This window comes from Bactrocera tryoni, chromosome 4, assembly GCF_016617805.1.
Source record: "Bactrocera tryoni isolate S06 chromosome 4, CSIRO_BtryS06_freeze2, whole genome shotgun sequence".
Classification (NCBI taxonomy): domain Eukaryota; kingdom Metazoa; phylum Arthropoda; class Insecta; order Diptera; family Tephritidae; genus Bactrocera; species Bactrocera tryoni.
In genome coordinates this window covers 71,610,149-71,630,027 of record NC_052502.1, presented here as the reverse complement: position 1 = coordinate 71,630,027, position 19,879 = coordinate 71,610,149, and the positions used below count along the sequence as shown (strand labels likewise).

Genomic DNA, 19,879 nt, shown 5'->3' with positions numbered 1-19,879 from the left:
TACAATTCCATTGATTTAAGGCAAATTTCACACATTTCATGTAGTTGTTAAGTAGATACCAATAAACAAATTAATAAAAAATATATTAGCATTTATAATAATATTTTTGAGAGAATTAAAGATTTTTTAAATATTTGTTTTTTTTTTTTTTTAATTTGGAAAACTTAGCAGGGGTATTGACTTAATTGGTAAACAGCTGTCAGCGAAGCAAACAAATTTAAATAACTAAATGCACACATAAAACTTGATATGATGAACTCGACTGGTAAATGCTGGGCTACTGGCCTTTTACATACCATTAAAGATGCTAAGAATCTTATAATATCATCTGAAGATGCTGTAGTGATAAACGACAAGTATCCGAAGTCACAGCATCATTATCTCGTACTGCCAAAAGCCGACATTCCGGATATTTTCCATGTAAGCTATTTGTAAATGGTATTTTTTCGATCCAAAACTTTTTTTAAACAAATTTTACAGCTAAATCAAAGCCACCTACCATTGCTAGAGGAACTATTTCTGCTTGCACAAAATGTGATTGAGGCAAAGCGTTGCCATTTAGACGATTTCAAAATTGGATTTCATGCACAACCTAGCATGCAAAGATTACACTTACATGTGATTTCCAAAGATTTCGTATCAGACTGTCTTAAAACCAGGAAGCACTGGGCTAGTTTCAACACTAAATTGTTCCTGTATTATCAAGGTTTTTAGCATATTTTTGATATTTTGTGCTTTTCTCCAACAATAAATTATTGCAAATAGATGTGTATGGGCTGATAAAGGCAGGAGACCGGATCCAACGACTTGACAAGGAAATAGTGCACCAGTTGTATGCCTCTGCTCTGGATTGTAATCAGTGCAAGTTTGTGGCAAAAAATGTACCAGACTTAAAACGACATCTACTAGAACACTGGTCCCATAAGCAATAACAAATATCAATACAATGATATTTAAAAATAATTCATTATTGTTTAAATACTTAACATATTTATTAGTAATTTTACAGAAATTAAGATATTTCTTCTTTACTTAATTTAACGGCATTTTACACGCGAATACATTCATTACATCGTCAACGGTCAAAGGTTTAAGGGGGGAACTAGAAATGGTAATGTCGAAGAAAACTTCAGCTGTAGACAATTAGTGCACATAAAAGGAAAACCTTAAAAACACTCGTTTGTTAAGTATGAAAGCAATGACGGGGATTTGGTACAATACCATATACATTTGCAGCATGATGTTTTTAATTTTTTACCACTATTATTGGGCACACTTTTTCTCATTTCACCGAAAATTATATTCTAACCCGATAGATCACCATGATCAAAAAGTGATTGATCATATAGTTCGGCAACAACGCGGCGCCCACCAAAGAAGCGTCCGTGTAAAGCATCCCGTCCACGCATTGCCTCAATAGCGCTTGAAAACTCGACAAATATTTTAACAATTATTTCAGCTTCTTCATCATCTTCGTTCTCCGTTTGTTTTTCATTGAAAATTATCACACGGCTAACAGTGCCGAATTTTGTGCACTCTTCTTGTATCTCCTCTTGCAGTGTTTCGTCTACATCCTCTGGACCGACCATGTTTCGCAGTATGATCACACGTGACTCTTGTGGTCGCATTAGCCTCTGCATAACTAGCTGCCGTGCGCTCTGGCCCTTAATCGACATATTCTCCTGCTGCTGTAGCGTCTGCGTTTCACCCTCATCCATTAATTTTTTTTGCAATTCCTCCTGCTGTGCCTTCTCGTGCGCCTTTTTCAGTTGCTCTGAATTAGCGGATTGTAAGTTATGCATCGCTGTCACATTATTCGCGGCGGCCACGGCGGCTGCGGCATTTGCACTTACTGCCGCGGCTGCAGCAGCCGCTGCGTGTTGGGCGGCTTCAGCACCCAATACTGTACCAGCACCAAGATTACCAATTGTAGCCATTGAAGGTGCGCCCATAGTTGGTGTTGCTAGTAGAGCGGTTTGTGTAACAACAACTGGTGCAGCAGCAGTGGTCACATTTGGCATACCAGGTGCGGCACCCAATAGATTTGGTGGTAGGGCTGCTGGCGCTTGGAAGACGCCAGCGGGAAGGAATGCAGCGGCACCGCCAGTAGCAGCAGGTACGGCAAGACCTGGTGGATGTAATGCACTGGCAGCAGCAATTGGCAATGCACCCACCTTAGCTGCTGCAGCTAATGGAGAAATACCCAGTGTGGGAGTAGTTGCAGAAAGGCCAAGCACCGCGTTGCTGGCAACTGCATCAAGTGCCTGTATCTTAGCGGTGGCGGCAGCGGCGGCCACAGCAGCGGCTGTGGGCATTGTGGAATTCGTAGAAGCGCAAACCAAAGCATTAGGCGGTGTAATCGAACGGCCCACTCTGCAAGTTACAAAAATATATATTCAAAATATTTTATATTTAAATGGTGTAAAGCCATGAGAAATATACCTCAGTAATTGGCCGCCCAAATCGAACAAATTCATGCTGGCGATAGCTTCATCCATTGCCTGTTTGTTGGCATATTCAATGAAACCATAACCTTTGTGTGTATGCAATGATGTTCCCTGCGCCAATTTGCAATATAAAATAGGACCAAATGCTTCAAAAACACTTTTGATATCCTCTTCGGATAAATCTGGATGTATGGAGGCAACATAAATGCGATTGAAACTCTTTGCTTCCTCTTGTATCTCATCAATAACTTGCTGTGCTTGTGGCATATTACTAGGCCGGCCCACCTTAATGTTACGGCCACCCATTAATGCGCCATTCATTTGCTCCAATGCTAATTGTGCACCTTCAGGAATTTCATATTCAACAAAGGCGAAACCTTTGTGCTTCTGAGTGATGGGATCCCAAGACATGTTGATCGATTTTATTGGGCCAAAAGGTAGAAAAGCCGCGCGTATGGTATCCTCTTTTAATTCAAATGAAATACTGCCGACATATACTCTGCAAAATAGGAATGTTTATATTTAATAATGATAGAAAAGTTTATTAATTTTAAAGGAATAAATAAAAAAACTCAGATCTTATCAGCTATTTGTGGTAGGCACATGTGGCGATTTAAATGTGACAAACACTCATTAACTCGAGCAGATTGTTGTAACATTAAAATTACCAGTTCACAAAGCAAATATGCTTCTACCATGATTCACATCAGGGTTTGTTTTACCAAATAATTTGTATAATATTTGACATTTTCACTTACCTGCACATGAGGGCGAGTGCTTGCTGACGCTGCACCTGTGTACGTTGTGATGCCAATTGCTGCAAAAAAAAACAAGCATGCGTTAATTTTAATAGTTGTGTATGGTTACTTTATCACACAAAAACTTACTTGCTGCTGATGCGCCAATGTTTGTTTCATTAATACCATTTTAATACTTTGCTCCATGGCATATTTTTTAGCCTTACTGACCGTGTCATGTTGATCGGAACTGAGTTTTGGTAGTGCACCACCCAATAGGCCAAGTAGTGCCGAACGTGTACCAGGACCGAATTTCACATCGCCTGTCTGTTTCAGATCATAAATTGGCTGCGAAATGTATGGAATTTTCGGTTCCGAGGACTTGCCTAGAATATTAGGAATATTAATTAATAGCGCACAAATTAATTTACCCAACAAAACGTTTGTTGGTAAATAGAGCAACAAGCAATGTGTTGTTCCAGCTGTGTTGAAAGGAGTTTGTGAGGGGTGAAAGCGCGCAGAACACTTTTCTTATTTTGTGGTTGAAAAAATCACAAGAGTCATTCGATCGATCGTATAGAGTCTGTGGTTCTTTGTTATTGATATATGTGTCAATAAGTGAGTGTCATACCGTATGCTCGCTTATTACACGTCAGTGGTCCTTTTGTTTGACTAACTACGAAAAGAATGTAATCACAAAAAATCATCAACATGTAAACAAGAAATTCATGAGAAAACCAAGGTTTTTTGACATTAGTATTATAATTTTTTTCGTAATAAGAAGCACGCACCTTTAATCATTAAATAGTATTATTTTTGTAACATTCTCATAACTAATTAATGGCTTTCTTAATTTTCATTAGGGTTATCTTATTCAGTCATTCATATTTAAAGTTTAGTTCTTTTGTTTGGTTGAATTTATGCAAACCCTTATTAGATCCCACAATAACGTAGCGCATTACACTCACTTGTTGGCTCACATACCATTATATTTAATTTTTTGAAATGGAAACAAAAGATAATTCGACGCCTGCAAGAAAGATAAAGACAAAAAGAAAAAACATTAATAAACAACACGTTTTGAAGCTTCCTAAGCGTATATCTTCTCTGGACGCGCCCGTGCGCGTATCAGCTTTATCGAGCGTTGTGCATACGTTGAGTGCGGTTTTAAGTTTCACTTTCGCTGCAACTTTCATAACAGTCAATCGAGTTTGGTTGTTGCTATTATTTAAGCGTTAAAACCACTTTGGATTTTTTCTTTATTTCTGTTTGGCCAACGATACCGCAATTCACGGCAACAGGTGACTTATTGTATATTCTATTTTTGAGTAAAGTCGTTTATCTACATTTCTTTCTCATTCACATGCATTCATACTAATGTTTTTTTATGTTTTGTTGTTGTACGCAGCAAAGTTGTAAAACTTACAATTATCAGGCTAGTAGTAGCAGTTTTTCATTTGTTTAACGCATACTTTTCATACGCAATGTGTGGCACGCGTTAATAATTTATTTTTGGCGACTTAAGACATTTCATTCTTTGTATGTCATATTTTTGGTTTATTTTTGAGAAAAGCTGCAAAATGTAAGAATGAAAGAAAAAAGCACCCAAACATTAAAAAAATTAAAATAAAATACGTAGTAGTCTGTATAAATCCAAAATACGTGAACAAATTGACTTTTTTGTATATGAAACATGTAATAAGAAAGATGCACGGAACGGGGATTTACGCAAATATACCCTGGTTAATGCTTAAATTAAACTTAGGCTTAAATATGCGGCTATGGCTAGGTATATTAAATGCCCATAATGACACAAAAAGCTGATGAAAAATACATACAAACATACATACAATATAACACAAGCATAAATGAATGGCACTAGTGATAGGACTAAATTATTACGGTCGGAAAACTGAAGGGCGCGTGTGCCAAAGTCAAAATTTAAAAATAACACGGACCAACGGACTTAATTGTTATCAAAAAAAATGTACAAAATTTTTGCCAATTTTATGAACTTATTGAAAATTGTCATAGTGCACACTTTATAATCAAATATATGTATTTATGTGTAAATTCAACAAATTTGATGCAGTTACTCTTCAAATAAATTTAAAGAAAAATATGAATATTCACATATTTATAAAATATAGAACTTCTGTTTTATCACATGTAAATCCCCTTTCCGCGTACCATATAGTTAACTAGTACAGAAATATAGAATAGAATTAATGAAGCGACCTTATTTCATCTCAAAAATCTCTTGCCCTCTCCAACATTTGGTGATGCTAACGCAATTGGCTTAAACGTTTTTATTGGATACATTTATACATTGTCACTGTGAGAAGTGGGTGAGTGTGGTTTTGAATCACTTCAAGGGCACGTTTAATAAAAGAGAAAAAAATAAAAAAAGAAATAAAATCCGCTGAAAAGATAATAAGAGAGCAACAGTGAAAAAAATTAAGGAATTTCGGGATATTTATGATTTTTTACGCATGTACTATAAATGTAATTTATTTATACTAAATTCTGTCGATTGTGAAAACAAATCATTTGAACATGGGTAGTTTATAGCTTTTATCTTCCAGAAGCACTGGTTAGGGGTGGAGAAAATAGAACATCTCGATTTATGTAAGTATGTATAAACGATCATATAATTATTTATGTATATGCAAAAGCAGTTTGTTTGTAATAACTGAAGAATTTAAATTTTTTTGCATTTTCCAAGGAAAAAAATATTTTACAAAACAATTAGATTTTAAAATTTATTTTAGCATGCAAGTATCTAAAAAATTCTAAATTGAGTATGTCTTAGCAAATGCTTCTCAAAGAGGTTTTTTACTTTTATAGAAATATTTCCACAAAAACAGAAGTTATCCAAACAAAACAAAACATATACATAATATATACCTTTACAAACAACTTTACTTTTTAACTGTAAGTTTCTAAAAGCTGACTATGTTTCCAAATTTATTACTCGCTTTTCAAACTTCTTTATTATAAAGTTAATTGAAAAGTTGTATATTATATACGAAGAATAAAAATGTTGATCACAGTCAAAACTTGGTCGTTTTTCTCTGTTTATAATAGATCACATGGGTTAATCTTTTTCTTGAAGATTTAGTCAAAGAAAAAAGGAACTAAATATTTTTGGATACCAGTTAAACATGTATTAAATATTTGCATAAAAAATCCAAATATACAAATTTATGCAACGGCGTTTCAATGATGTTCGAATTAAGAAGTTGATATTAGTGCAGTCGGGAGAACGATGTAATAGTTGTGCTTTGCAGTATGTAGGCGTATGACACCTGCACCGGTTCAATATGGAATCAGAGGCAGAGAAATTGAACTAAAAAATATACTTACAAAAAGAAATAAAAAAGAAAAGAGAAGAAGAGAGAATCAATATGCGTCATTAGTTCGAAAACATCAGCAACTTTACGAAAAAAACATACATCAAGCGTTGGCTATAAACGTGGTGACGCCACTCATAAATCAAACCACAACACCGTCAGTCTTATTCGATGACCATAAAATTGGCACTACAATGGCGATCTTCGCATGTATTACGCTGTTTTAGCATTATTACATGCCTATTTACTGAATTTGAGTTAAAGTACTTGTTTATGACATTTACCAGCTTTATAGGTTATTGTTGCCCTTTCTGAAAGTGTATCAACCATTTTCAAAACCAAATGTATGTATGATATCGCTTTAAAGTTAAGCTTTTTTTTTTGTTTATAACATTTTACTATCGTCGACAAATTTCTTTTTTACGATTTTAAAGCGTTTTATTAAATATATTTTGTTTTCTCTCAACTCTTGCAGTGTTTTTACTTTTTTTCAATAGGCGCTAGCTTACACGGCAAGCAGAAGAGCAAGTCTCACCTGACCCTGAGAACATCACAAGCGTTAAAGTCTGCAATTACTTAAGCAGAACAGAAAAAACAAAACCGATTATTTAGTAAAATACAGTTGATGGTCTGTGAGGATGTGTAAGTATGTTATTGTGAAACAGATCGAATTTTTGTTAAAGCTTTGAAAAATTCGGTCAATTTATGTTCTTATTTTAATGTTAGTTTTTACGTTTTTTACCTAACTAGTTTTAGTCCACACTCTTTACGCTGCTTACAAATTATTATGTATTATAATACTATAAACACAAGCATATTCATACTGGACAATATTTTTCGGTAGTAAAAAAATCAAGCAAACCGTAACATACAAGACCCTCGTAACAATTTCGTAACACACAAACGTATGTTTGTATCTTTCAAGTATACTTTGTTACCATTTATTATGATTCAATAAATAAAATAAGAATTGATCTATATAAAACGTAATAAAATATATGTAGTGCACTTACCCGAATCCGAGCGAGATTTTTTTGATGGCACCATGCCGTCATTTAGTGGATCATCTGAACGTGACTCTGAAGACCGCGATTCTCGTTCATTGGAACCCTGTAAAAAATAAACAAATAAGTTAAAACGAAATTTTGTGATTTTTTACAATGAAACAAAATATAAAAAAGGATATACTCCAAATGCGAAAATGGTGTCAAAATGTCGAAACGAATCGTTAAGTCAAACGTGCACTGCGTAAACCCCATCAAGGTTAAAACCACATTTTATTTTTTTGTTTTAATGAAAGGTGAGGGGTAGATAATAGCACACCTATTACCCGGAATATACGCGTTGGAACGGCGGCGAATAGCCCTCTTTAGTAGTAATGTCATCTGCCTTATTGAAAGTTTTAGTATACACACACAAATTCCCGCCGTACATATGAAATGCAAAGAGCTTTACTATGTCCATATTATTTGTTACTCACTGAAATTTATTATACTGTTTATGCGTTGATTATAGTTTAATCTTTGAATATCCGTAATATTCATGTTGCAAATCAATTCGCTACAAATTCCACGCCATTTTCTTTGCCGACGCTAGTTACAATAAAATATTGTAAACTTTATACCTATAAACTTACCATACTTTAGCAGAGAAAATTAATATATTAATTGCAAAGCTGATTTGCAATACTTAATTAACAATTTGCTAATGATTCTACAATTTCTTTAGCGATAATTGTAATAAAACTAATGTGAACTTTCACGTATTCGGATCCCTTCAAAACGCTGCAAAAAATTTCGTCAATGACAACGAGTAAAAACAGTGCTGACAGATCGTTGAAATTTAAAACAGAAGTTTTATAAAGTAGAGGTTTTTTGCAATTTTGTATTATCAGAGAACGTTTATAATTTATTTATGTATTTATTTATATTATTAACGTTCTCGATATTAAACACATTTTTTATTACGTGCATTAAATATGTACTTTATTGAAAAATTTGGTAAAGTTGTGTATATTGACTAGTTGAAAATTAATATTTTGTTAAATAAAATAAAATTAACTTTAGTTTTTTAATTTAACAAATTTAAACTATTTTAGACGTTGACTATTAAAATTAAAGCATTCGAGTATTTAATTCAAAACAATAGGACTACATATAAAGTTTACTATTAAATTCGCACATGCACAACGTGTGTCTTCCGACTGAAATTTTCATGAAACATAAATTATCATTGGTTTAACCATTTCATGGCTCTTATTTCTTGGAATAATTCCTATGGACGTCCGATTTGATGTTGTAAACTAGATCTAAAAGATCACCGATTAATAAATCTTTCCGATTCTCCACCGCCTTTTTTAATTCTTCCATTTTATTCTGGGTATCCAGGTCAATTTTTAAAGCAACTCCTTCTCGTGAGCCCATGTACTGTAAAAGAATGGGCGCATTAGTTTTGAATCCCACATTTCCTATGGGGAACCCACCTTTGCTTCATACTCCTTCAATAGACGTTCGCGCTCTGCACGATATTTCTCAATCTCCTCAACCGCCTCGTCTTTCGCTTGCTTCAATCGCTTTGCCTTGCCTAGTCGTGTAGCGAATTATAAATATTTTCTAATTATGACCTCAAATGCTTAATAAGAACATCCGCTTATGTCGGCAGCGAGGCAACAGCAATGCTTTTAGGTGAAAATATACTTACGTTTCCTAGCTTCGGTAACCTTTTCTGCTGCTTTCTTCTCGGCAGCTAGAAGTTGTTGTATCCCTGTGGATTGGCTCGTCATTTTTATTTAAAATTTTCTCCTTAAATACAATGATTTATGAATAAATTTGCTACGAGGAAATTACCACAAGGAAAATAAATATTTGTGTTAAATGACAGCTGATTACTTGACGAATGATTTATACGGCAGCACTGATCGAGTGAGAAGAGTTGATTTTAAGAGATGTGTCGAAATATGATCACTTTTCGTTCAAGTCATAATAATAAATTTTCTAACAACGCTATGCTATGAACTGATTAATAAATACATCTTCAATTATAATTAATTGATGTTTTTTTATAAATTTTTGACAAATATTAATATTTTTAGACAAAGTTTTACTCATATATTTTGCAACACTAGAGATTTGTGTCATAATATTACTGTAGATGTCGCTACCCCGTTTTAAGCTTCTAGCCGTCGTTTTCAGAAGAAGACATTTTGTATTGAAAACTCAACGAGTAAAGAGCAAATCATAATTTCAACGTAAATACTCTTGAACGAGCAGGAAGTTGTGAAAATCTAGTGAAGTCTGGAACTTGGAAATATAATTTACTTAACTGCTATAAAATAAAAAGAATTAAAATACAAAAATGAAGTTTCAATACAAGGAAGACCATGCATTTGAGAAGAGACGTGCTGAAGGTGACAAAATACGTAGGAAGTACCCAGACCGTGTACCAGTAAGTAGAATGAAAAATTTTCCTTGCATTTGTATGCAATTTTATAATATACTCGTTGGTAATGATTCCATACAAACTTAGAAAGTAATATACATATATGCGTGCGATCGTGAAGGGAGTATGGGGATTTCTTTGTTACGAAAATAGCTAAGTGGGGGGGTAAAATACAATAGAAAATATCGTAAAAATTGCGTCATAGAAAATAGATTTTTAAAAAATGTATGATAATATATAAACGTTTAGTTGTAAACAGGTATATATTGTCTGTATATTATTTTATACAACAACTTTGTGTACGCAGTGAGTAGCATATGCATACATTTTCAACAATAATACAAATGTATATGTGTTTTTGTTTTTCGTTTCGTATTGCTGTTTTCGGTAGCAGTGTTACCAACGGTATAGAAAACTTTTACTGATTCACATAGGGATAATGTTTGTGGAGTATAATACAGCAGTAGAATGAAAAACAAATTGAAGCGTTTCCAAATGTTTTGTCAAGGTCACTATGTCGAAACAAAATATTGGCAACAAGATAATGTATAAAGGTTATTGGCAGCAAAACATTTCATTATACAAAAATTTAGAATTCTAAAATTATCAGCTGATCAACTTTTTTGTTTGCATACAAAGTGGTCAAACAGGTATCTTATAATGAAAAAAGCGAAAACGCCAATGCGCACTTAAACATAATTCTACCTTGCAAAGAGTGAATAAGGTTTAATTGTTTACTCATTTTAGAGAGAATATTTATAAGTATGCATGTGTGTATATATACTAAATTCTCGATTTTTGTTTTGTATTGTTTATATTCTATTCGGCCTTATTACTGCGCATATAGATTTACCTATTTGGTATACGTGTGTTTATGGCTTGACTTGTTCACATGTGTTTATATATGTACATAAATATTTTCACATTTTCTTTTATATTTATTTCTTTGCAATTTTTTAAACCTGTTACATTTTCCGAATTTCGTACTATAACTACTTTACCAAATGAAATATCAACTAAATTGTGAAAATTGCTACAAATATCTTTCTTAGTTAGTCATGTTGTGATTAATTTATATGAATTTCACAAGAAACCCGTAATTTATCTATGCCCGCACATGTGTTTTTAAATTTATATTTCCAAAGTTTCCTTGATGCATATGTTTTTTGTGGTATTTACAGTTTTCTCTTGTTCAATGGACTTCAAAATTAAGTCCCATTGTTTGACGAGAATTACACTCAATGCTACTTTATGAAACAACAAATAGATAATGTTCTAAGAATTTATTTGAGGGGCGAATATTTTAGTTTAGGGGCCCAAGGGTATTTTGACAATGTATCAATAAATATATGCTTACAGTAGTAGAGAAAAAGGTCAAGCTCATAAATTTTAGCAATATGTGCACCGAATAAGATCGCACAGTCAAATTTAACAAGAAAGTTTGGTTCAATCTACCTTATAGAATTTGGAAACAGTCCTTTGTAAAGATTATGACCGCTTCTTACCTATGCAAACGCCTAACGTTAAATCAGGTATTCTTCAAAGAAAGATCGTATGTGATTTACATACATATCCCTTCTTCAGATCTGTATACCTGTTCTTATATCTAAGGATGTTAATTTCTTTTTCCTTATGGCTACTTGAACACTCATATTACAAGGTCATAGTTCAGTAATCATTTAGTGCTTGTTGAGGATAAGCCCTTCATAGTCACTACTGTTGATAAAAACCATTCAGTGCTTGTATGTACTCTTGAGTGTGAGAAATATTAATTTTACATTAAAGTTAAAACTTTCAAATATTAGAAACAAATTTAGGCACAATTTAATTTTATTCTCAACTTTTACAGGTCATTGTGGAGAAGGCGCCTAAGGCACGTATTGGTGATTTAGACAAGAAAAAGTATTTGGTTCCATCTGACTTAACAGTTGGTCAATTCTACTTCTTAATTCGCAAGCGTATACATTTGCGCCCCGAAGATGCATTGTTCTTCTTCGTTAACAATGTAATTCCACCAACATCGGCTACTATGGGATCTCTATATCAGGTAAATAAATATAAAGTGTTTTGTATGTATAAATGGTTTTAAAATTGAATATTAATTTTAGGAACATCACGAAGAAGATTATTTCCTGTACATTGCCTATTCCGATGAAAACGTATATGGCAAAAACTAAGCAGCATTCACATTTTGGGGGAAGACGTGTATTGCGGCGTTTGAAAAACTGTAATCGGGTTGGTGTATTACAAAGATGAAAATTGAATAATACAAAAAAATAATTAAATACTTTGTGCTGATTGAAAAAAATTGTTTGAGTAATAATATCTTGGCGAAAAGGGAAGGAAAAATTAGTGAATATCAGCAAAAAAAATTGATAAATTTATTAAATATAATATTATATATATTTAAAAATATATACAATGGATATATATTATGTATATGAAATAATTTGTGTAGCTATAAATATTAGTTATAAATATTATAATCCAATTCATCTTTTATTTTTACGGTACTACCCTTGGGTTTGGTACTTTCAGCTATTTTTAGTTCTTACAGTTCTAAATTTTCTTATAGACATTATATATTTTCCTTTTGTAATAATTATTTTTACAATGCGAATTTTCAAAAACCTATACTATTTTCTTCCTTGGACGATGGAATTGTTCATCGCCATCTAGGACAAAACGTGTATAAATGAATTATTTTTAATTTTTGAATAACAAAATAAATGAAAATCGTGCTTGCGGTATTCCTGTAATATTAAACTCAACTCTCTTTTTTATGGGCCTAATTAATATCTATATCCTTATACTTAATAAGTTGGGTAAAATTCTTTTATTGAAAAACGATTAACTCGAATATATGTATATAGTTTTAAATTAATCGAAAGGAAAGGTTGGAAGATGATACATATGTATACGAGAATTTCAACTCAGTCGCAAAAAACTCGGAAACTTTAACGGAAATCTTGCCTTGCAGTGGTATCAAGTTTGAGATAATTGAAATATTCAAATATATATTGATAAAGCAATAATGTTTTATTGGTCAATTCAAATCTCAAGAGCTGTCATCCCAAAAATACTAAAATATTTTACTGATATTTTTTTTATTATTTCGATTTACTCAAAATTTCGATTGCTAGCAAAAAGGAACTGCGATTGTGGGGACACGTAGCACTAGCTATCATGGCAACACTATAGCAATTTCTTTGGTAATGGCAACTCTATTGTTCATATCAGCTGTTTGCCTGAGTCCGAAAGAAGTTTTTGTCAGTCTTTTACTTTTCTCAAGTTTTTGCTACTGACATTCGAAATATTTTTATTCGGAGTTGAATATTGATGATGGCAGTTTAATCGTTTCTTCAATTGAATAATTTTGCTTTAAGTTGTGGACTGTTCTTTAAATCCTTAATCACGGATTAAAAGAGTAAGAAAAGTGAACAAATGTAAATTAGATATAATTACATAGTAAATTCAACGAATTTATGGTTGAAATTCGCTTAAAATACGTGAAGAGCGTTTGCGGAATTACACAAACAAAGAAAAAACTAATTCGAACAGACGGAAGCGCGAGAAACCCAAAAGGTAAATACCATATCATGTGCTACACCAGTGTTAATTTGCAGAATAGTTCAAAAGCTCATTTTTTAATACGTGACTTTGTTTATTCAAGGTTGTATAGTCTCTTTTTTTATTGAGACCTTACACTAAGTTTGATTGCAATCGTGTTCATTTTGTGATCAACGCAGTCTTGTCAAAAAAAGGGCAATGAGGGTGTAAAATTGATTTTCCCTTAGTATATGGTAGCACAGCCGACCGTAGTTCTGCACTCATTTGTAAGTTATCGTAAATAGGCTTCTAGCATATTTATTTTTATATTATTTTCGTTTGTTCAATTTACAATATTAATTTACTACTTTTCGTGAATTAGTTAAGCGATAAGTTGCCAAGTGACGCTCCGAAACACGAAGCAGGTAAAATACGCGAATGTATGTGTATTTACATACATTTGGTATTTGCAGCCCTTAAAATACCGTGACCGTGCAGTTTGAGTTAATTAGCTAGCCTGTGCTTATTCTAAAGTGCTTTTGTACCTGTGTCGGTCTTATGCAGTCATATGCACCAATGCAGATTATGCTTTTTTACCATATTATTCTTAAGGATGGAGAATAGCTAATGATTTAGAACAACCAAACGATTGGCAAATGTAAATGTTGCTAAATCTTTTGTAAGATAGCAAAACTATATTGAAGGTTTGTCATAAAATTGGTGTTTGCATGAATTTATTCTCCCTATATGTACATATGTGTACACATGTGTTGCTCACATAAAAATAAGCTATTATGTTTTTTCAAAAATGCTTTTTAATACATATGTATTTAGATATATTAATATGTATGTATGTATATGTGAACTGCCCCACTTCTCGCCGTAGTATAGTATGTGGTTTAATTTCATTGGTGGGCCGGTTCGCATGTTAATTTTTTTATTTGCTTTGTTTATTTGGTACTTGGCACCATTTGGTTATAATTTTTCCCTATTTGAGTGATACTCAAGTTTTTTGCTTACTAGCTTAAAAATGAATAAGAATACTTAGTCAAAAAGGTATCGTGCTAGATCGTTGAGTATTTATATCTTATCCGACTATTTTTTTCGAAATGTAAGGCACATAGTTTTTTTTTTTTATAAAAATTCTATATATGCTGTATTAGCATGTACAATAAAAATAGTTCACAGCACCTAAATTTAACAAGTTTGCCAGGTGTTCAAATGTCCAGAAATACATTGCCTCCTTGTATGCTTATGCATGCTGTGTACACAAACTATTTATTAATAATATGTTTCAAATATTATTGATTTATATGAGCTTGTCAATGTGTATACACACATGCATACACAACCACGTAATGTATTTCCCAAAGTTCAATAATCAGCATGCTTTAACATTTTATACTTTTGTCATAAAATAATCAATTATTTAAATTTGAATAACTGTTTCTGTTTAAAACAGTTGCTAAGTCAAATAAACAAATAAAAGTGTAAAGGTAAACCGCATTTAAGACATATTATTCACAATGCTTGAGGGCTAATATAATTTTTAGTTAATCCAATATCTTCCCAGTCACTTCTCATTTCTGTCTATTACACAATGACTGCGTGATATGTTATCTGTATAATAACGTTCATTTAAATTTGTTTCTTTCTCGCAGCTCGTTATAATAACTCAGCATAAACGCTACAACAACAAATCGCTCTTGATGCATGCTATTTCTCTATGAATTAGTTATCGCCGCTCTTTATTGTCTAAGCTAAAGTAAACACCTAAGATACTGAAACAATTTTCCAACACTTGCATCCTTCGAACAACGGTATTTTAAATGTCACAACATTTGAAAAAGAATTCGCCTACTAGCCGAAATCGTAAGCAACAACAACATCAAACACAAAATGCAGACAGTGTAAAACAAAAAGCAAATGCCTCAGGCAACCAATTAACTGCCAATAGAAAGTCGAATGGCGGTGTACCTTGGTCCAGTAACAGCTCCTCCACGCCTAGTGGTAGCATCACGTCATCCGTTTCGGCACCCGCGCTTATGCGTAAAAAATCACAAACCAAACTGCAAAAGGAGAAGGAACGCGCGGAACGTGAGACGCTAGTGCTATGGCGTCGACCAGTTCAGACAGTGAGGTATTGTGGCCTGGAGTTAGTGACGCTAGCCCAGACTTCGGGCAAGCGGTAAGCATGCACAATTGTTAGATGTGGCACAAATATTAAAATGTTTTTTATTTTTTATTACAGTTTACTACAACAACGTGGTTTGCTTGCGGCACTCCTAGTTTTAGGTACTATATTTAGTTTTATTTATTATTTACCGGGTCCACATCAGCTGGTTTTGGATGTGGTACGCCGCAATACTTGGTTTTTCATCTACTGGACCGGTTTGGGTGTACTCTCCTCGGTGGGTCTGGGAACGGGACTGCACACATTTTTGTTGTATCTGGGACCACATATAGCTAGTGTAACACTAGCTGCATATGAATGCAATTCGTTAAATTTTCCGCGACCACCATATCCCGATGAGTAAGTTATGCATGACATAGTATATAAATATTTGTTTAATCGTAATTATTTAGTATTATCTGCCCGGAGGAGCCATATGCAAAGAAAGTGCCAAATCTTTGGATGATTATGAGTAAAGTGCGCATGGAAGCTTTCCTTTGGGGTGCGGGCACCGCTTTGGGCGAACTGCCACCTTATTTCATGGCAAAGGCAGCACGCCTTTCTGGCTATGATCCCGACGATGCCGAGGAGTTGGCTGAATTCGAGGCGTTGAAAGCCAAACGTAATCAAAAGAATTTGAGTTTAATGGATAAGGGCAAATTATTTATGGAACGTGTTGTAGAACGTGTTGGCTTTCTGGGCATTTTAGCATGTGCAAGTGTAAGTTGAATAAAAAAATAGCGAAAATTTATAACTGACGCAAAAATAATCAATTCTATTTTTACTATTGTGCAGATTCCCAATCCGTTATTTGACTTAGCCGGCATTACATGCGGTCACTTTTTGGTGCCATTCTGGACTTTCTTCGGTGCTACGCTTATTGGCAAGGCCATTATCAAAATGCACATACAAAAAGTTTTTGTTATTATTGCTTTCAATGAGGCGCTTATTGAACGTGCTGTTGATGTGCTCGGCAAGTTACCCATATTGGGTAAAAAACTGCAGGAGCCGTTTAAAGGCTTCCTTAACAATCAGAAAAAGCACTTGCACCGCGAACGTCAACCGGCGGCTGAGTCTGGTAACTTACTGTCAAAGGTGTTTGAGACGTTTGTCATCTGTATGGTTTGCTACTTCATAATCTCGATTGTTAACTCATTGGCGCAAAGTTACCATAAGCGTTTGCATAAGAAACATGTTAAAAAAGTGAAGAAACCGATAGCAAAGGATTAGGTGGTAGCGAAGTAGATGTAAGAACAGGCTGCAGTTTGAGGGCGGTGGTTGTAGTGTCGTTTGGAAGATTATGGAGAGCGTAAAAAATAAAAGGAGTAGTGAAAATGACTGAATTATTTTGGCATTGTGTTGTTGCATTGAAAGCGGTGGGTGCGGCGCCTATCACTTGCATTAACAATACAATATTCTATACAAATTGACTATATGCCCACTAATGTTGTGTTTAGCTAAATTCCTAATTAAGATAAGATGAGCAATCATCGTTATGAATTGAATTATAACAAAAAAATAATATAAGACATCATCAGCGCAAATGACTGCCGACAGTCAAGATGGTGCCGTTGATGAATTAGTTAATTTTTTTATGTGAATGCTGTTTTACTATAAATTTTACAATGTGGTTTAAGTTTATCGCAATAACAGTAGAATTTCAGCAGTTATGCAGCCTTATGCTAATTAAGTCATAAGCAGCTAGTCCTAATTTGTATGTGTGCGTGTACAAAAAATATAGGAAAAGTACGTCTCATAATGAAATTCAATTAATTTTACATCAAATTACACATATGTATAGGTATGTATAAGAATATATGAGTGTGTATTGTGTGCATTTATTTTAGTGTAAATGAAATTTATTTTCGTGTACCAAAATATAGCGGAGCAAGGACGAATAGAAATTAGTATAGAAAAGCAAGTAGTGTGGAGAAATAAAAGAAAGGAGTAAATAAAAATTACAGTTATATGTAGTCGCGTTGCAGTTGTATTCTAGCATTAGTTGCGTGATAAAAAATTTTAATTAATAAAAACTAAATTAAATTAAAGTAATACTAAGCGTTAAGTAAAGTAATCGGCCAAAATGCATATGGAAAATAACAACAAGCATTAAATATTATAAAAATATAAATTTAATAAAAATCCATTATGATAAGCTTAAAACATTCATTGAAGTGAAAATGAAAAGACATTTGTGTAAAAAAACGGGTTTGAAAGAAGATTTCGAAACAGACCGTTGTGCGCCATTAATGGCTTTACCAAAAATTCTATGAACAAAAAAATTAACAATACGAAATATTTAACATTAAAAATTTAAATTGAGCATTTGCATACGACAAAAATACAATATAATAAATAAGTTTAAAAAAAGTATGTGGTTTTATTGTACTGTCGCTAAGGGGTTACATTCACTTGTGATTTTCAAAAATCCGAATTTTCTTTTCTATACTAACATATACGAGTATCGAATATACATATGTATGTATGTATATTTGAAAATATGCTACGAAAATTTTAAATTGATCCGACAAATAATTTCACGCGATATAATTTAGTGTAATCGCTATCAAAAATTAACACGTTTTTGTCGGAAATTTTTTCCATAGGGTTGAACCGAACAACGGGAAATTTCTTCAAGACCTTCATAGATATATGTATTTTTCATGATCAAAGTAGTAAGATTTCTGATAATAATTTTGATTTTTAATTTACTTTTAACTAAAATAATTTTTTCACAAAAAAAGAGTTTTTTGAGAAACCGACATTTTGCGAAAAATTCAAGTTTTGATTAATCGTTCGATCATAATCTCCATTCCTCTACAGTAATAATAGTTTTATTTGGTTTTGGGTTTTAAATAATTTGCGTAAAGAAATACTCGCGGCCAAACACTGTTTTTCGAATGTTCTCCTGAAGATTTTCGCAATCGGGGGAATCTAAAAGTTCTCAAAATTAACCCTGGATTTTTTTGACTTACAAGTGGGTAATATTCCTTTACTCAGAAAATGAAATTTTTCGTTTTGGATTCCACAAAGCTCTAAAATTTCCAATATATGTACATACAACGATTTGTACATACATGAAACTAAATTCTAAAATTTTGAAGGAAATTGTTGATGTAATGTTGTTGATGCTATGGGGACAGTTATCGAATAGTTACCGTTAGATCTATTCGACACAAAAAATCTAAACAAGGACTGTCAACTTTGCACAATTTCTCGAAATTATGTATTTCAGAAATTTTTTCTGTCGCTAAAACAACAGCAACTGAAAATACAAAGAAAGACCAACTATCAAAGTATCCAAAGCTTATGTAGGGAAAAGAAGGACACAGCTGAAGTTTTTTCCTTTATCTTCAAGGGACATTGTTAAGTTTACAGGATCGTATTCTCAGCAGTAAAAACTTTTAAGCTTTTGAAAGCTCACAACTGTATAGCGACACCTAAAGCAGTTGAGATTTACTATTAACAGAAGTTGGTTTAATGACATTGAGAAGTATATTCCATTTCAGGTTGTTATATTCTACATAATTTCTCAGTGTAGAATATGACCGCAAAGCTGTTAATGTTTGGTTTTGTTTGCTGTTGTCTCGTAGGAGAACCTTTGTCGTGCTAACGCGTCCTCATAAATTGGCTGTCTAACGGCTGCAATAGACACTCATATGCATGTGGTGAAATATGAATAATGTAAAAATTGTGCAAAAACAACAAATGAAAACATATCTACATAAAAATGAAGTGAACACAATAATGGCGCAGCTGGTGTGTAGCCGAGGCGCTTTGGCAAGATAATCAACAGTAAATACCAGTACAAAGTGATGAGCTTATGGGACTAATAAATCAGACACACAATGATGTATGCTAAATAAATATTCTTTTTATCTAAATGCATGAGGTGTATGAATGTACATACATATGTATGTATGTGTTGTAAAAATGAGAATTAGTGAAAAGAAACAATTTTATTCAGAACTAATTAATTTTTTAAAGTATAATTCTTTCAATATAAGATAATTCTAAAAATGTTAATATTTTAGAATATACATACATGCATATTTTTGAACAAATTTGAACAAAAAAATTCAATAATCTAAAATATACATATGTATGTACATACATACATATGTACATATCGTCACCTGAAATACAAAATAACGTATCATAGAAAAATTCGAAATTGAGTGT

The 19,879-nt window shown here is 33.1% G+C and overlaps 5 protein-coding genes across 9 annotated transcripts; 3 read left to right on the top strand and 2 right to left on the bottom strand.

Moving 5' to 3' along the window:
• Positions 1–167: 167 nt before the first annotated feature.
• Positions 168–1,036, top strand: LOC120774034 (aprataxin-like protein). Its single transcript, XM_040103334.1, has 3 exons — positions 168–420; positions 481–706; positions 766–1,036. Exons 1-3 carry the CDS (start codon positions 250–252, stop codon positions 930–932), a joined length of 564 nt encoding a protein of 187 aa, XP_039959268.1. The 5' UTR covers positions 168–249; the 3' UTR covers positions 933–1,036.
• LOC120774028 (poly(U)-binding-splicing factor half pint) lies at positions 968–8,332 on the bottom strand. 3 transcript variants are annotated; one of them, XM_040103324.1, is made up of 6 exons: positions 8,174–8,332; positions 7,551–7,647; positions 3,335–3,570; positions 3,206–3,264; positions 2,443–2,946; positions 968–2,373 (listed from the first exon to the last, which is right to left on the bottom strand). In XM_040103324.1, exons 1-6 carry the CDS (start codon positions 8,174–8,176, stop codon positions 1,305–1,307), a joined length of 1,968 nt encoding a protein of 655 aa, XP_039959258.1. In that variant the 5' UTR covers positions 8,177–8,332; the 3' UTR covers positions 968–1,304. The 3 variants fall into 3 exon arrangements, with proteins under 3 accessions (XP_039959258.1, XP_039959260.1, XP_039959259.1); XM_040103326.1 differs by lacking the exon at positions 8,174–8,332 and having other exon boundaries at positions 3,335–5,606; XM_040103325.1 differs by lacking the exons at positions 7,551–7,647; positions 8,174–8,332 and adding an exon at positions 5,423–6,955 and having other exon boundaries at positions 3,335–4,757.
• A 288-nt stretch (positions 8,333–8,620) lies between these two features.
• On the bottom strand, positions 8,621–9,437 carry LOC120774036 (V-type proton ATPase subunit G-like). The gene is made up of 3 exons (XM_040103336.1): positions 9,238–9,437; positions 9,020–9,120; positions 8,621–8,963 (listed from the first exon to the last, which is right to left on the bottom strand). Exons 1-3 carry the CDS (start codon positions 9,317–9,319, stop codon positions 8,793–8,795), a joined length of 354 nt encoding a protein of 117 aa, XP_039959270.1. The 5' UTR covers positions 9,320–9,437; the 3' UTR covers positions 8,621–8,792.
• A 301-nt stretch (positions 9,438–9,738) lies between these two features.
• On the top strand, positions 9,739–12,741 carry LOC120774035 (gamma-aminobutyric acid receptor-associated protein). The gene is made up of 3 exons (XM_040103335.1): positions 9,739–9,981; positions 11,825–12,022; positions 12,084–12,741. Exons 1-3 carry the CDS (start codon positions 9,892–9,894, stop codon positions 12,150–12,152), a joined length of 357 nt encoding a protein of 118 aa, XP_039959269.1. The 5' UTR covers positions 9,739–9,891; the 3' UTR covers positions 12,153–12,741.
• A 543-nt stretch (positions 12,742–13,284) lies between these two features.
• On the top strand, positions 13,285–17,749 carry LOC120774032 (vacuole membrane protein 1). Of its 3 annotated transcripts, none has more exons than XM_040103330.1 (5): positions 13,285–13,560; positions 15,186–15,712; positions 15,776–16,057; positions 16,111–16,417; positions 16,493–17,749. In XM_040103330.1, exons 2-5 carry the CDS (start codon positions 15,354–15,356, stop codon positions 16,925–16,927), a joined length of 1,383 nt encoding a protein of 460 aa, XP_039959264.1. In that variant the 5' UTR covers positions 13,285–13,560; positions 15,186–15,353; the 3' UTR covers positions 16,928–17,749. The 3 variants fall into 3 exon arrangements, with proteins under 3 accessions (XP_039959264.1, XP_039959265.1, XP_039959266.1); XM_040103331.1 differs by lacking the exon at positions 13,285–13,560 and adding an exon at positions 13,669–13,811; XM_040103332.1 differs by lacking the exon at positions 13,285–13,560 and adding an exon at positions 14,078–14,228.
• Positions 17,750–19,879: the final 2,130 nt, after the last annotated feature.

Bases quoted from the DNA above. Each gene is read 5' to 3' on its own strand.
- LOC120774034 (XM_040103334.1), top strand. From the start codon at position 250: ATGATGAACTCGACTGGTAAATGCTGGGCTACTGGCCTTTTACATACC. The intron at 421-480 runs GTAAGCTATTTG...CAAATTTTACAG, and splicing joins ACATTCCGGATATTTTCCAT to CTAAATCAAAGCCACCTACC. The intron at 707-765 runs GTTTTTAGCATA...TATTGCAAATAG, and splicing joins ATTGTTCCTGTATTATCAAG to ATGTGTATGGGCTGATAAAG.
- LOC120774036 (XM_040103336.1), bottom strand. From the start codon at position 9,319: ATGACGAGCCAATCCACAGGGATACAACAACTTCTAGCTGCCGAGAAG. The intron at 9,121-9,237 runs GTAAGTATATTT...CTACACGACTAG, and splicing joins GGTTACCGAAGCTAGGAAAC to GCAAGGCAAAGCGATTGAAG. The intron at 8,964-9,019 runs GTGGGTTCCCCA...ATTCTTTTACAG, and splicing joins TGAAGGAGTATGAAGCAAAG to TACATGGGCTCACGAGAAGG.
- LOC120774032 (XM_040103330.1), top strand. From the start codon at position 15,354: ATGTCACAACATTTGAAAAAGAATTCGCCTACTAGCCGAAATCGTAAG. The intron at 15,713-15,775 runs GTAAGCATGCAC...TTTTTATTACAG, and splicing joins GCCCAGACTTCGGGCAAGCG to TTTACTACAACAACGTGGTT. The intron at 16,058-16,110 runs GTAAGTTATGCA...GTAATTATTTAG, and splicing joins CGACCACCATATCCCGATGA to TATTATCTGCCCGGAGGAGC.
- LOC120774028 (XM_040103324.1), bottom strand. The intron at 3,571-7,550 runs GTAAGTGCACTA...CTAATATTCTAG, and splicing joins AAAATCTCGCTCGGATTCGG to GCAAGTCCTCGGAACCGAAA. The intron at 2,374-2,442 runs GTATATTTCTCA...TGTAACTTGCAG, and splicing joins TTGGGCGGCCAATTACTGAG to AGTGGGCCGTTCGATTACAC.
- LOC120774035 (XM_040103335.1), top strand. From the start codon at position 9,892: ATGAAGTTTCAATACAAGGAAGACCATGCATTTGAGAAGAGACGTGCT. The intron at 9,982-11,824 runs GTAAGTAGAATG...CAACTTTTACAG, and splicing joins AGTACCCAGACCGTGTACCA to GTCATTGTGGAGAAGGCGCC. The intron at 12,023-12,083 runs GTAAATAAATAT...TATTAATTTTAG, and splicing joins CTATGGGATCTCTATATCAG to GAACATCACGAAGAAGATTA.